Genomic DNA, 14,931 nt, shown 5'->3' on the forward strand with positions numbered 1-14,931 from the left:
GGTTCTTCTGAAGTGCTTCCTGGTTGTGTTTACATTGACCATTTGTGTTGCGATTGAATGCAGACCACACTTTTGAATCACATTCTGACATCTCAACATGGAAAGCGAATTGCAGTCATAGAGAATGAGGTATGCCCTTTTTCTTTCGCATGTTGCAGAATTTCCTAATTTTTGCTGTTATCTCATTTTGCTGCTTGAATGTACATAGTCCTATTCAAAATATACATTCATTGTTGTAACTGTTTTGCAGCTGTATACTTTGTAACATTTGTATCAGATGCTTTCCTGGGTTCAAAAAAATGGCTATCTGTAGTGAAGAATCTGAAACCGCGGTGGGTCTGGTAGAGGAGAATAGTGGAAGCACGGTGGTGAAGGGGTCAGACTCCGATCAAGTTTCCATTAACTTCGGTTTTTATCTTTATTTTTTACTTAAAGCTTAAATTTGGAGTGGAGATTGGAGGAGAGAGATTGAAGAGAAAGAGATGAGAAAGAGATGGTAAATTTGAATTTGAATTTTTGTTCTGTGGTTTATTTACGATAACGGGTTAATTTATAAAAATAAATAAATAAAAGGACCAAATTAACTCTTTTCCCTTTGACTTTTAACACCGTTAGTCAATTTGACCTGTGTTTGCTAACGGAATGAACCTCAAGATACCATTTTGCAAATTTTTAAACCACATAGGTGTTGATCGAAAACAGGTGTAACCACAAGGTTTATTTTTGTACTTTTCCTTTTTTTATTATAAGGAACAAGGTACTAATTTAGTCATATGGTTATTAGGAGATAGTAATTAACATTCATACACAAAATAGTGTAGTTTTAAGCTTATCGTTTATCAATTGGTACATTTTCAAGCTTAATTGACGAAAATGCGGTCTTTTATGTGTAATTTCTTATTCTATCCTCACTCCAACCTCCACCGATCTAGTCACACAATATGGAAAAAAACTCATTTTTAATGTTAATGGAAAAAACTCATTTTTAATCAACTAGGTTTGAAATTACACCAAGTCGTAAACTTTATGTTTAAGATTGTAATATTTTGTATACGGAAGCTAAATTAGTAGTGCAACAGTAATGAGTATACTAACTAGAATTATTTGTTTATTAAAATAACAAGAATATGTGTCATGTAAAATGGCAAGAAGTAAATAAGTATATTATTTTTCATAGTAATAAACTAAGGTGAGGGGGGAAATTTTTTGTTGAAAGTAATTAAAAAATGGGAAGAAAGAGGTTCGAACCAATAAATGGAAAAAAAAAATATATTTGATAGTGATAAAATAAGGTGGGTGAGGAAAAAAATATTTGAAAATAATTAAAAAATGGGAAGAAAGAGGCTCGAACCCTCAATCTCAAGTTAAAATGAAATCACTAGAAAACTCCTCCTACCAACTGGACCAATTAATTCTAATGTTACATATTCATCTCTATATTTATATATACACTATAAAAATATTTTATAAAAACACTATAAAAATATTTTTTGGACCCCTTATCATTATGGGCCCTGGGCGGGCGCTCCTCGTTTCATAGCCAGGGCCGACCCTGTCTAGATATATAGTAGGTTGAGTAAATGAGTTAAATATATAAATGAGCCTCCCATTTGATCCAGTTTTATAATTTTTCCTACTAAAAATGATCTTTGTACTGTTAAACTTTGACCATTTTATATGTTACCGCTAAAGATGCATTTTAAAATGTTGAAGGGAGGATTGGATAATCGAAGCATTCTTTACTTTCTTCTAACCAAACAATATATAAATGAATTCAAACCGAAAATTTTAAAGAATTAAAGTTGTTTAGAATATCATCAATTGTTGGAATTTTTTTGTTTGATTTTATCAACTGTCATTTTAAGGTGTTATTAAAGTTTAGTGATTATACAGTGAAAATAAATCAAATTCAGTGGCCATGAGTGTAATTTACCCTATTGTTTTCAGCTGTTAATATATTCTTTTCCATTAAAAAAAAAAAAAAAAAGCTGGGCCAACGTTTCTGTTTGGAGTGTGGCGTTCTCAAGCTGTCGGTGAACCAATTGATATAACAGGAATTTATCTTCTATTAGTATAACTTTACTTCGGAGAAATGGATACGTGATTTTAATTTGGGTTAAGGGGCAAAATGAGGGCAAGTCTTGGTGTAACGGTAAACGTTGTTGTCGTATGATTAAGAGGTCATGGGTTCGAGTCTTAGGAGCGGCCTCTTGCCAAATAAATTGGTAGAGGAAGGCTTGCCCCCAGTACACCCTTGTGGTGGGACCCCTCCCCGGACCCTATTATAAAACACGTATATTTTTGTTCATTATTTTGCACCAATTTCAGACACTATTATAAAACACGTATATTTTTGTTCATTATTTTGCACCAATTGCATATCAATTCATTCTAAAAAAAGGATTTCATGTTTTTTGTAATTTAATAATAGAATTAGAGATTAATATTTATAAATTCGGTGAATTTTTTGAATTTTTTTGTCCAATTCGTACGAAAGACAATATATTTTTTTATTATTTTTATTTTTATTTTTTTCACATCCCAACATTTGTTTATGATTTGTTACTGATAAAATGACGCACATGTGAAGTGTAGATGATAAGATTCATGATCGAAAAGACAGTTTGATGAATTATTTCTGAAATTGATCCAATTAACGTTAAGGGTAAAATTGCTCTTGGTTACAAACGTTAGGGGTAAAATTGCACCATTTTAGACGTTAGGGGTAAAATTGCTCCTGACCCAAAACTTTAGGGGTATTTTTGCACCTTAACCCTTTTAATTTTTGGGTTTAGCTTACTAGATAATGTGTCATTTTTTCGGTTAATACAAAATTGACACGTAAATTTTTAGGTTAGGTTATAGTAAATATGTTAAATTGAAAATGACTCGAACTTTCTATATTGTTATAAACACATTACACGACTCACCCACATGATATTAGCGGATTTTTGGATGACTAGCGTTAACATATTAATCCAAAAATGATAATAAAATATTTAAAAATAGTACTATATCCTTCTATATTTTTCAATATCCCCATTGATATACGTATATAGTAAAATTATATATGACACAAAAATACGACCCAAAATCACACTAACCCGATTATGACATGAAAGTTTTTGGGTTGGATTAGGATTGACTCATTTTGACACTAATCCAAAATTGACACGACACGAACATGATACGGATCTGATAGGTGCCACCCTCTACTCCTAAGGGGGTATTTGGTATAGAAGATAAATAGGATGGAATTAGGATAAAAAATGCAAGGATTATTTGTTTCATATTTGTTTTAGGGAAAATTATTAGGAGTATTCGGTTCTTCATATTAAATGGAGGAATTCTCATACATATTTTGTCATGTGTAATATAGATTCACACATATTATAAGAGAGTCTACTGATTTAAATATTAAGTGGGACCACAATACACATATCCAAATGTGAATTGGGGGTCCTACAAGTGACGTGGAAGACCCAGTGGTTAATATAAGAACTCTTGTTTTAGAGAGATGATAGAGAGATGGATGAGCCTTTAACATTTGATGGGATAAGAATAATGATAACTGTTGAAATGTCGACGTGGATAAGGATGAAGATAAAATATTGGAATATAGATTAATATAATATGGTTGAAAATTATTATTCCATATTAAAATAATATATTTTACTAAATTACACATACTTTAACTATATAACATTGATTTGAGCAATGTTATCAGAATCAGACAAGACATCAAACCAGACTTATAAATGGGTCATGTGTCACTTGGTTGAATTGGATGGTTTGGATTGGTCGGACCGGATAATTTAATAAATAAATCAATAATATATATATATATATATATATATATATATATATATTAGTTTAAAATTATTTTTATAAATTATATATATGAAAAACAAATTATAAACAAACCTTTTGGTTTGTTATTTTTTTTTATCAACTTGAGGCTCAAATATATAACGGCTAAATGAAATTTAGAATAACTTGAAATATGTCAACACATTCTATACCATAAGATCTTTTTAACGGTATATTATAGACTCAAAACGGATAAGTGATGAATGCGAAATTGATGCTCAAAATGAACCGCTCGAAATGGTTTAGAAGAAGATAAAAAGGAAAGCGTTTCCATCCCACGTAGGTAAGAAATAAGAATCTTAACTAGTTTATAAGTAAATGGCCTTTACAAACCTTTAACTAATTACTAGGAAAAAACACTCTCACCCGCAGGGGTATAGTCGAAGCACTATCGGGTTAGGGATGCATCCGTACGATGTAGGCGATGCGAATTTCATATCAATATGAGATCTCTTAGCCCATCCTATTTTTGCTAAAATTATTTTTATAAATGAAGATTTAAAAAATCGTTTAAACAAATTTGAGTAATAATTTTTTTTAATTAATTGGCAAAAAAACTGGGACACTGATTTTTGGTTTGATCTTCGATCACCAACAAACCAACACAACTCGAATCGAATTCCTCATTGGTTTTTGGTCGAACCGATTGGTTCGGTCCAAGTTTTATAACATTGGATTAAGGCATGTGATACACTTTCCATCGTATTAAAGTTATAGGAGTTTAGCCACCTTTTTTATACCATTTCTCGTTGGGTATAAAGTTTGAGAGATAAGACCATTATCCCTCATTTATCTCCTTATCTTATCTCTAAAATAAATATGGAATAAAGAAGCTTTGTATTATTTATCTCTATCCTACCTCATTTATCCCTCGTACCAAACACATTCTAAGTGAGATATAAGTCATACCCTTCAAATCTTATATCCAAGATGGTGGTATAAGGAGTGAGATAAGCTGCATAAATTTTAATGAGATGAGAATTTGCATGTTATTTCAACCAATGTTATTTAATTTAAATAGGAGTAATACAGTAAAATATATTATTTTATCATTTTATCTCTATTCATATATGACATACAAAACATGGAAAAACAATTCATAACTATGTCATTTTTATCCTTAGCCCAAAATAAGAAGGGATACGATGTCAAATTAGACTTAAGAGTTTTGGAGAGTTTCAAATTAGGCTTCACGTATAAAATAACACCAATATAGACTTAACATTTATAAAATAGTACCAATTTAGGCCTTGATAACGAAATGTGACACATAATTCATATTACTCTGTTAAGTTATGATTTTGACAGAACTTAACGGAGTAATATGAATGATGTGCCACATTCTGTTATCGATGTCTAACTTGGTACTATTTTGTACGTGGAGTCTAAATTGATACTCCCTAAAACCTAGGCTTATTTTGTTAGGTTAAATGCACCATTAGTCATTAAACTTTCATGTTTGTCTCAAAATGGTCACTCAATTTCAAATTGTTTCAATAAAATCATTCAACTTTGAATTTTATCTTAATTAAGTCACTCTGGCAATTTCGAGAGCAAAAAAACACCGTAAAAATGACATGACTTCCACTTAACTGACCAAAACGACATGTGGCTGCCACCTAGCCGACACGTATACACGTGTCGTTTTCAATCAGCTAGGTGGTAGACACGTGTTATCTAGGTGATACCCACATATCATTTCAGTCAATGGTGAAAGTTGACTAGTGTTGATGTGGAAGTCAAGTCACTTTTCAGTGTTTTTTACTCTTGAAGTCGACAAATTGACTTAGTTGAGATAAATTCAAAGTTGAATGATTTTATAGAGACAAATTGAAGTTGAGCGGTCATTTTAAGACAACCATGTTGAGTGGTGTTATCATCGTAATTTATAGCATTTTTAGTATTTAATTACTAGTTATTTTGTACCATTTTAATAAATTTTAATAATGGTTTTTGTATATTTTCTTCATTTTATGTATCTAAGCCACTTTGTGTGTTTTTAGGCACTTTCGCAAGGTTTTCGGCACAAATAACCAAGTCAGGGCTTAAGGTGACAACTCGGGAGTAAAAGGGACCAGAAAAAATGAGTTTTAGTGACATCATCATACACTTCGTCGTGGATGGGTGTTGTAAGATAAAAGTCCAATTGTTCACACTAGGACAGATTTGACACATTTTCGTATTTTCAACGTATCTCCCTCATACGGACTTGGATTGAGGCGATTAAAAATGCGTTGAAAAGCTAAGAGAAAGATGAACAAGTGACTAATAACAACTTCTCCAAATTCAAAGTGTATCAGGCCCAAAAATTATCCAAAGTTGATGAACATGTTGAAGCCTATGATTCCTTTCCCACCTTTACACATTTCAACTCCTAAATTGTCAAAGTCTTCTACCATCCTCTCTTAAAGGCTAAATTCAGAAGATTAGAGAGTGAGAGGCCATAAGGAGACTTGGTCTTTGGAAATATGTTGCCATTTTACTATAAAAGGAGACCTTGGAAGCCATTTGAAGACACACCAAGCTTAAGCTTAATTCTTCCCTCTTTAATGTTATTTTGATGATTCTTCTCCTTAAGAATCAATTGTTTTTGTTGTTGTAATTATTATTATTTTTCTCAAAGTGTTGTTTGTGCAAGAGTTCATCCAAAAAGTAAGTTTTAAGTTACCGAAGAAGTTCGTTCGGCAATCGTCATTATGGTTTCTTCTAAACTTCAATCTCTTTTATTACTATGAACTCCATTATCTATCTTTCTAAGGTGTGTTTTAATCTAATCATGGGCTAAAACCCCCTTAACTAAGGCTAAAAGCAGATCTTAACTTTAATTATGTGGTAATTATATTTAACATATTTAAGCTATGTTTATCCTTTTTGAGGACTAACTTATGTTTCTTAATGCTTGTAGGAGATTGGCCAACTTCCTACTTGAATATAATTAATCGTTTATAATGATCGTGATTAAATTGATTAGTCGAAACTCATAAGTTGGACCTAGGGATGGCAACGGGTAGGGTACCCGCGGGTAATGCCATTCCCAAACCCTTACCCTTTTATTTTTTAATTACCCGTACCCGTCCCATTACCCTAACGGGTATACTTTTTGCATCCCATACCCTTCCCATTTAATTCGCGGGTACCCTTACCCGTTAAGAATCAATAAATAAATAAAAAAAATTACAAATTTAACAAACTATAAATTTAATAAATAATCAATCTAAAAATTGAATAAATTGAACATTAATTAATAAGAATAAAGTAGCTTAGTGGTATCACTCAATTGTTGAAAAATAAATGGTTGGGGTTTAAATTTCATGTCTTACATCTAAAAAACAATGATATTTATTGATATAATTTTTTTTTATGACGGGTAACGGGTACCGGGTACCCTAGGGGGTATTCCCATACCCGTCCCATTACCCTAACGGGTAATGATTTTGATCTCATACCCGTCCAATACCCTTTTATACAGGGTACGGGTAGTCCCATTAGGGTCGGGTAGTGCCGGATACCCGCGGGTACACTACCCGTTGCCATCCCTAGTTGGACCTAATGGCCATTTAGTGTGGCTTATTGGTTTTTCAAGGTTTTTCATGAATCTTATTACAAATTTTAGATTTATTACTTGAGCCGGACCAAGGGAAAGTAATAAATCGAAGGTTTGGAACTAAGAAAACTTAATGCTTCTTTGGATTAATTACTTGAGCCGGACTAAGGGAAAGTAATTAATCGAAAGTTTAGAACTAATTACTCGAGTCTTGAATCTTAAGTAATCACTCTAGTCGGACCAAGGTAAAGTAGGTTAAAAAGGTTTAGATTAATAAAACTTAATGCTTCTCTAGATTAATTATTTGAGCCGGACCAATGGAAAGTAATTAATCGAGAGTTTAGAGCCAATCTCGAGAATTTATTAGTTAATTAGAAAAATCGTCATCTTAAAAAGGATAAAACAACTTAAAATGAGTTAAGTGTTATTACCAAGCAAAGAGGTTAAGTGAAACTAGAAACCTTAATTTCTTTCATTATAAGTATTCTCTCATCTAAGTTTGTCTAATTTTTATTCCACTTGTTTATTAAGTCTTAACTTGGTGACTCATCAAACTCTACCTTTCGATTGTTTAAATAATAGCTAGTGAGCAAAAAGATTAGTACTTATAATCACAATCCTCGTGGGAACGATACTTTACTTTCACTTTATTACTTGATACACGATTAAGGTACACTTGCCTTCACATGCACGTATAGGTAAAACGCGCATCAAATGGCTAGAATGAAAGGCCGCTAATATCCTTGTAGCGAAGTACAAAGGTAAAGGTGTCGTTGAGGAGAACCAACAGCTTTGGGTTCACTCTAACACTTACAAACATTGACAGGGCTTGTTCAGGATGAAAGTTGAGTTTAGGGAGGGATTGACAAATCGTAACGACAAAGAGTTAAATCTCAGTGAATCGTGGCAGCGAATGACTTATTAAATGGTATCTACTACTACTTAATAACTAGTAATTCTACAGCTAACACATGCCGCAGACCAAGCCTTGTTATGCATTTATTATTTAACCCCTATTTTGTTAGTTATCCCAAATAACGAATGATTTTGGAGTTAAAAATGAATAGAAAAGAATAATTGATTGATAGAGAATATAGACTGAGCAAAAGAAGAAAAGAATGGATTGGTCATAACTCCAAAAATACAGACAAATCAAAATGGGCTCCTCATCCCTGTAATCTATCTTCTTTCCTTTTCACACCACACCAATTCTTCTTCCTCTTTCCTCTTTTTTACGATTACCCATTCCACCATTTCCACCATTTCCCTTCCAATCATGGCTCAATACAACGGATCATCATCATCATCGATTTCCCCAATAATGAGTCTCCCTCAAGACCATCTCTACACAATCGTACTCCTCCTTCCTGTAGATTCGATTCTGTCCTTTTCTATCACCTGCAAGAGATTCAAATCGTGGATTTGTTTTGATTCGTTATGGGAATCGATTTGCAGGAGAGATTGGGGAGCTGTTTCTGTTGATGCTCTTAAGTCTTCTTCTGGTTCGAATACTCAGCGTTTGCCGTGGATGAGGTTGTATAAGGAGGTTTATCGGCTTGATTCTGTTTCTTGCCGGAAATTAGCTGATTCGGATAGTCAATCGTTGTTTCCTAGCCCTAGAGCTTCTCATTCTCTCAATTTTGTCTCTGATTGCTTGGTTCTCTTTGGTGGTGGCTGCGAGGGAGGTCAGTCTCAGTCTCAGTGTTACTCTTATTTTGTCCTTTTCATTGACTCTTAATTGCTTATTTCTAGGGTTTCTGGTATCTTAGATGAACTGTATCAGCGCTTGAATTTACTTGTTTTGCTGCTTAAGTGGCTTTCGAGTTGCAGTGTTTGATGTTGGTGTTGAAGCATTCATTTTGATTGAAGTGTTTTCAGTTTCGTCTATGGTCAGTGGTTTTCATTGTGCTTCTTCTGCTACTTTTTCCACAGCCATGCGAGATTATAAGCCTGCAATACAATTTTCAACTTTTAACTTGCAGCTTTCAATTCAATTGATTATGAGACGGTCATTAAATAGATAAATTGGATCGATTCTCACTTTCAAGACAACCTAGAGATTTGGGAATTTGAAGTCTGAAGAATCAGAATTCACAAGTCTATTTCTATAATGCACAATCATGAACATTATTAATATTCTTGGCATTTCAATTAAAGATCTAAACTTTCTTTCTATAATGCACAATCATGAACATTATTAATATTCTTGGCATTTCGATTTAGACGGAAACAATTTTTTAGGTAATAGGTGTCAGAAGAAGGGGTAGGGTTGACAATTTCTGATACGATTACACGACTTCACGGAGAAACTTGACTAATACGACCAGTTTGACACAATTATCATACTTGGTGACACAATTAGGACACAGCAACCCGAATTGCTACCTCAATCTATAAGACTGCTAATACTGGTTGATTATGGCATCTACTTGCATGTTCAAATGTATTTATTTAGAGTGATATGAATTCCATTATATAATTGCTGTCATTGTAGCCATTCGGCACGGCCAATCTGCCATATATGAATTGCACATTGAGCAACTACATTCCTTATGTTTGTGAGATAGCACATAGTTCATTGTTTAGGGCCTTTTTCTGATATGATCACATAGTTCATTGTAGCCATTTCTGATACGATTACACGACTTCACGGAGAAACTTGACTAATACGACCAGTTTGACACAATTATCATACTTGGTGACACAATTAGGACACAGCAACCCGAATTGCTACCTCAATCTATAAGACTGCTAATACTGGTTGATTATGGCATCTACTTGCATGTTCAAATGTATTTATTTAGAGTGATATGAATTCCATTATATAATTGCTGTCATTGTAGCCATTCGGCACGGCCAATCTGCCATATATGAATTGCACATTGAGCAACTACATTCCTTATGTTTGTGAGATAGCACATAGTTCATTGTTTAGGGCCTTTTTCTTAACTATTTGTTTTATGGCTCATATTGGTCCCTTTGGATGCAAGTCACCCAAGAGTTATACTTCAGCATAGCTACGGATTTATATTGGAGATATAAAGTTTGGCGCAACGGTAAACGTTGTTGTCGTGTGACCGAGAGCTCGCGGGTTCGAGTCTTAGGAGCGGCCTCTTGCCAAAAAAATTGGCAGGGGAAGGCTTGCCCCCCGTACATCCTTGTGGTGGGATCCCTCTCCGGACCCTCGCTTAGCGGAGACGCATAGTGCACCGGGCCGCCCTTTTATATAAAGTTCAAGCACGCCGACAAATATCACATAAGCAAAAAATGACATCCGCACATAGTAGTAAGCAACGCGTAAGAAAGATAGGAGCGGATAATAATCGGATGGTCTTATTAATATGTCAAAGACAAGAATACATAGATGATACCCCATCCCATAGTAGTAGGGGGACAACTACTAGAGTGGGAGGAACCCAGATAGTGGCTAGTGACGGTTCCCTATGGTGACGAGCTCACCTGTATAGTAGTCTTTATACCAACTTGAGACCTGGGAGGAACAACCATTACAATGTCTCATTCGACATTTCCCTTACATTGTACATGATTACAAAAATTGTAGTTGAAGAGAGTGGTAAGGTGGACTTATGTATTCATCGAGTTATATATTCATGTTTCTCTCCGTCTCCCTCCTCCCCATCCAAGTTCTAAGTGAGAGAAACATTGAAATAGATGGAATGCCAGATGCACCTGAAGTATTTAGAGGGGAAGTGCAAACTGAAGCTCCTACGTTTTCGAACCTTAAGTGTGTGTATGCAGGAAATCAGCGTTATCTGTTTATCTCCGTTGACCTTCTGAACTTTCAAACTTTATGCTATCTCCTTCTGATCTTTGTGCTTAATTCTGATATTGTTCGAGTTTATTGACTAATCGCTGTATAATGAATCAAAGTTTATGCTTTCTTCTTCTGATCATTGTGCTTAATTCTGATATTGTTCGAGTTTATTGACTAATCGCTGTATAACGAATCAAAATTTATGCTATCTCCTTCTGATCTTTGTGCTTAATTCTGATATTGTTCGAATTTATTGACTAATCGTTGTATAACGAATCAAAGTTTATGCTATCTCCTTCTGATCTTTATGCTTAATTCTGATATTGTTCGAGTTTATTGACTAATCGCTGTATAACGAATCGGACATTCTAAAGCTGGTGTGTGTAAGTTCATTCTGATTTTGGTTTTCATAACTACACCTTTTATTGTTTTTGTAGGGCGCCATCTTGATGACACATGGGTGGCATATGTAGGGAATGACATCCGGAGGACATTCAAGTGGCAGAAGATTGATTCCGGAGTTCCAAGCGGGAGATTCGGGCATGCATGTGTCACCATTGGACACAACCTTGTACTCTTTGGAGGAATCAATGACCGTGGGATCCGTCAAAACGATACATGGGTAGGGCAAGTGTTCAGGGACAACCATCATATCTCAATCTCATGGAGGCTGCTCAATGTTCAATCTGTTGCACCACCACCCCGAGGGGCTCACGCTGCCTGCAACGACGGTGAAAGGAAGATAGTTATCCAAGGAGGAATCGGGCTAAACGGCCTTAGATTAGGCGATACCTGGATTCTGGAACTTTCAGAAAATCTTTGTGATGGAACATGGCATGAAGTTGTGATTCAACCTTCACCTCCGCCTCGATCAGGGCATACATTAACATACATTGGAGGAACTGGGATGGTTCTATTCGGTGGAAGAGGCCTAGGTTACGAGGTCCTAAATGATGTCTGGCTCTTGCAGATGTCTGAAGGCCACTTAAAATGGGTGCATATTTTCTATGAACCACAAAACATAACCGGAGGAGTCTCCCTTCCACGAGTTGGTCACTCAGCTACTCTAATTTTAGGAAGTCGAGTGCTTATCTACGGAGGCGAAGATTCACAAAGACATCGGAAAGACGACTTCTGGGTGTTAGATATCAGTTCAATCTTGCCAAATCAAGTGCAGCCAAGTCCAACGCGAACAAACATGTGGAGAAGGCTCAAGACAAAGGGTTACAAACCGAACAAAAGGTCGTTCCACCGAGCTTGTACTGATGATTCAGGATGTTACATATATGTGTTTGGTGGTATGATAGACGGCCTGATTCAGCCTGCTGAAGCATCTGCAATGAAGTTCGACGGTGAGCTGTTTTTAGTCGAACTCGGTACTCTGTTTTAGGCAGAAGACGAACACACAATGGCGTATTTTCGGAACGATCTTGTAGCTGTGGATAGGTCTCAGCATCAATGTGTATAAAAGTAAGTTGTCTATGAACGATCTTGTAATGCCCATAAGCAAATATATAGGAATTGATATAGATGATATTTTTGGCTGATGTAAATGGTAGTAGAAGATGATCAATAGTTCTCAGTTGTTTTATCCCTGTAAACATAGGTTTGTTTATAATTAAAGCTTCCATTGTATTGTAATTTGTAATCATAAACTTAATATTTGATGAAGGTATCGATAATTTATAAGTATAAATTTGGCCTAATACATACCTTCACCGGTACGCTAGCCCGTGGGCCAGTTATCGGTACTGGTTTAAGCGATCCATCCCACTAAAGGCTATGAGAATCAGGGATTCGGTCTCCATGAAGGGAGGTAGATGTCTCCATAGGGTGGAACCGTATGGACCCTTTGGATTTCAGAGTTAGCCCATAGTGTGAAGTTTATACATAGAGAGACCCTCCAGGACGGATTATTGACAGATGAATTGATGGAACACTTAAAAGGGATAGACCTTTTCGGTAGGAGTTGGCCGGTTGAGAATTTGGTGGACTTTTCAGCGCCACACAGGTTTTGGCCTAGTTCAAACCTAGTCTCGTGACATTTGCATTCTGTGTCCCTGAACCTCTCCCAAAACGGCAACTGATTCATGAACTTTAAAAATCTTCTATTGACCTCCTGTATTTATTTAAAGTGAACAGTTAACCTTCTAAAATCGAAGTAAAGAGAGATTTTGGAAAAGTTGAAATGTATTCACTTTAAATATGTTTAAGGGTTAATAGATCATTTTAATAAAGTTTAGGTGACCTATAGGTACATTTTAGAGAGTCAATGAGTCCCTTTAAGGAAGTTAAGAGTGTAAGCAGTATAAGGAGCTAAAGATTTATTACCCTCATTCAATTGTACTTGTCCAAAAATGTTAAATGCTTCCCTATATTTTAGAATGTCTTATTTACCCTGTGAACTTGTTAGAGCAACTTATTAACCCTTAAAATCCCTCGGGAAATATTTGTGTTTGAAAACCCGCGAACAGAGAGACTCTGGAAATTCAATCATCCACCCTGTTTAGCAAGAAGAGTAAGATTAAAAACATATATATTTCTAAACCCCAATCCATATTCCTCCTTGGACAGATACATTTTTTCCCAACTGACCAAATGGATATGTTTTCGCTCAGAATGTAGCCAGTGATTGTTATAATTCATCTTAAAAAGACTTATGAAGCAAGAAACAACTCATGATATATTGAGAAACCGCTTGTGCTACAGATTTAGTCAGAATCTCTTTACCCCCTTTGAGATAGACACTTCTCCTTAAATTATCTTCATCAATCTTTCCTTAAGAAAATAAAAGAGTTGTTTCTTAGACCGACCAATAACTGAAGGTAGTCCCAAATATTTTTCAAATGATTGAACTTCATGTACATCTAACAATTTAGTACATTTTAACCGACTATCAAAATTCACACCACTACTGAATATGATATCAGTTTTTTGTAAAATTAATACATTGCCCAGAAGCTGATTCAATAGACTTGTAATAGCTCCCAAACAACATAACATTCAACCGATGTAGCTCTAAAAAAGATGACAGAATCATCTACAAAGAAAAGATGTGAAATAGTTGGACCTGAATTACTAACTCGAATACCATGCAAAGCTCTGTTACTCTTAGATTTCCTAATCAATGCTGATAGACCTTCCGTACAGATTAAAAACAAATAAGGTGAAATAGGATCCATTTGATGAAAACCCATGCTTGGCTTAACATTTTGGCACCGCATTTATAAGGAACGAAAAGTAAACTGATGAAAGACAACTTTGAATTAACTCGATCCAACAACCAGGAAAACTCATAACTACCATCATATCTTTAACAAAGCACCACTCCACCCTATCAGAAGCTTACTAATATCTAGCTTCAAAACACAAACACCCTTCTCACTGCTAATTTTATGCTTCATAGAATGGAATAATTCAAAGGAAGTCAAAGCATTATCAGTAATCAATCAGTTTGGAACAAAAGCACCTTTTGAAGGATGTTTATTATAATGCAGACAATGTTTAAGATGATTTGTTAGAGTTTCGGAAATAAACTTATATACAAAGATGCACTTTAGAGTAGCTGTATTTTTCACCTTGCGGATAAGAGTAACAAACACATGATTTAACAATGGAGGAAAAGGTGCACTATTAAGAATACTTAAGACAAAGGCTAAGATTTGATCACCAACAACATCCTAATATGATCTAAAAAATAAATCAGACATACCATGAGGACCAGGCGCCTTAGAACCATCAG

At 35.0% G+C, this 14,931-nt stretch overlaps 1 protein-coding gene across 1 annotated transcript; it reads left to right on the top strand.

Moving 5' to 3' along the window:
* The first annotated feature begins 8,532 nt into the window (after nucleotides 1-8,532).
* On the top strand, nucleotides 8,533-12,885 carry LOC136206374 (F-box/kelch-repeat protein At1g51550). The gene is made up of 2 exons (XM_065997399.1): nucleotides 8,533-9,099; nucleotides 11,627-12,885. The coding sequence occupies exons 1-2, from the start codon at nucleotides 8,691-8,693 to the stop codon at nucleotides 12,577-12,579; spliced, it is 1,362 nt and encodes a 453-aa protein (XP_065853471.1). The 5' UTR covers nucleotides 8,533-8,690; the 3' UTR covers nucleotides 12,580-12,885.
* Nucleotides 12,886-14,931: the final 2,046 nt, after the last annotated feature.

The sequence above is a fragment of the Euphorbia lathyris genome, chromosome 9 (assembly GCF_963576675.1).
Source record: "Euphorbia lathyris chromosome 9, ddEupLath1.1, whole genome shotgun sequence".
NCBI classification, from domain to species: Eukaryota; Viridiplantae; Streptophyta; class Magnoliopsida; order Malpighiales; family Euphorbiaceae; genus Euphorbia; species Euphorbia lathyris.

Bases quoted from the DNA above. Each gene is read 5' to 3' on its own strand.
- LOC136206374 (XM_065997399.1), top strand. From the start codon at position 8,691: ATGGCTCAATACAACGGATCATCATCATCATCGATTTCCCCAATAATG. The intron at 9,100-11,626 runs GTCAGTCTCAGT...TTGTTTTTGTAG, and splicing joins TGGTGGTGGCTGCGAGGGAG to GGCGCCATCTTGATGACACA.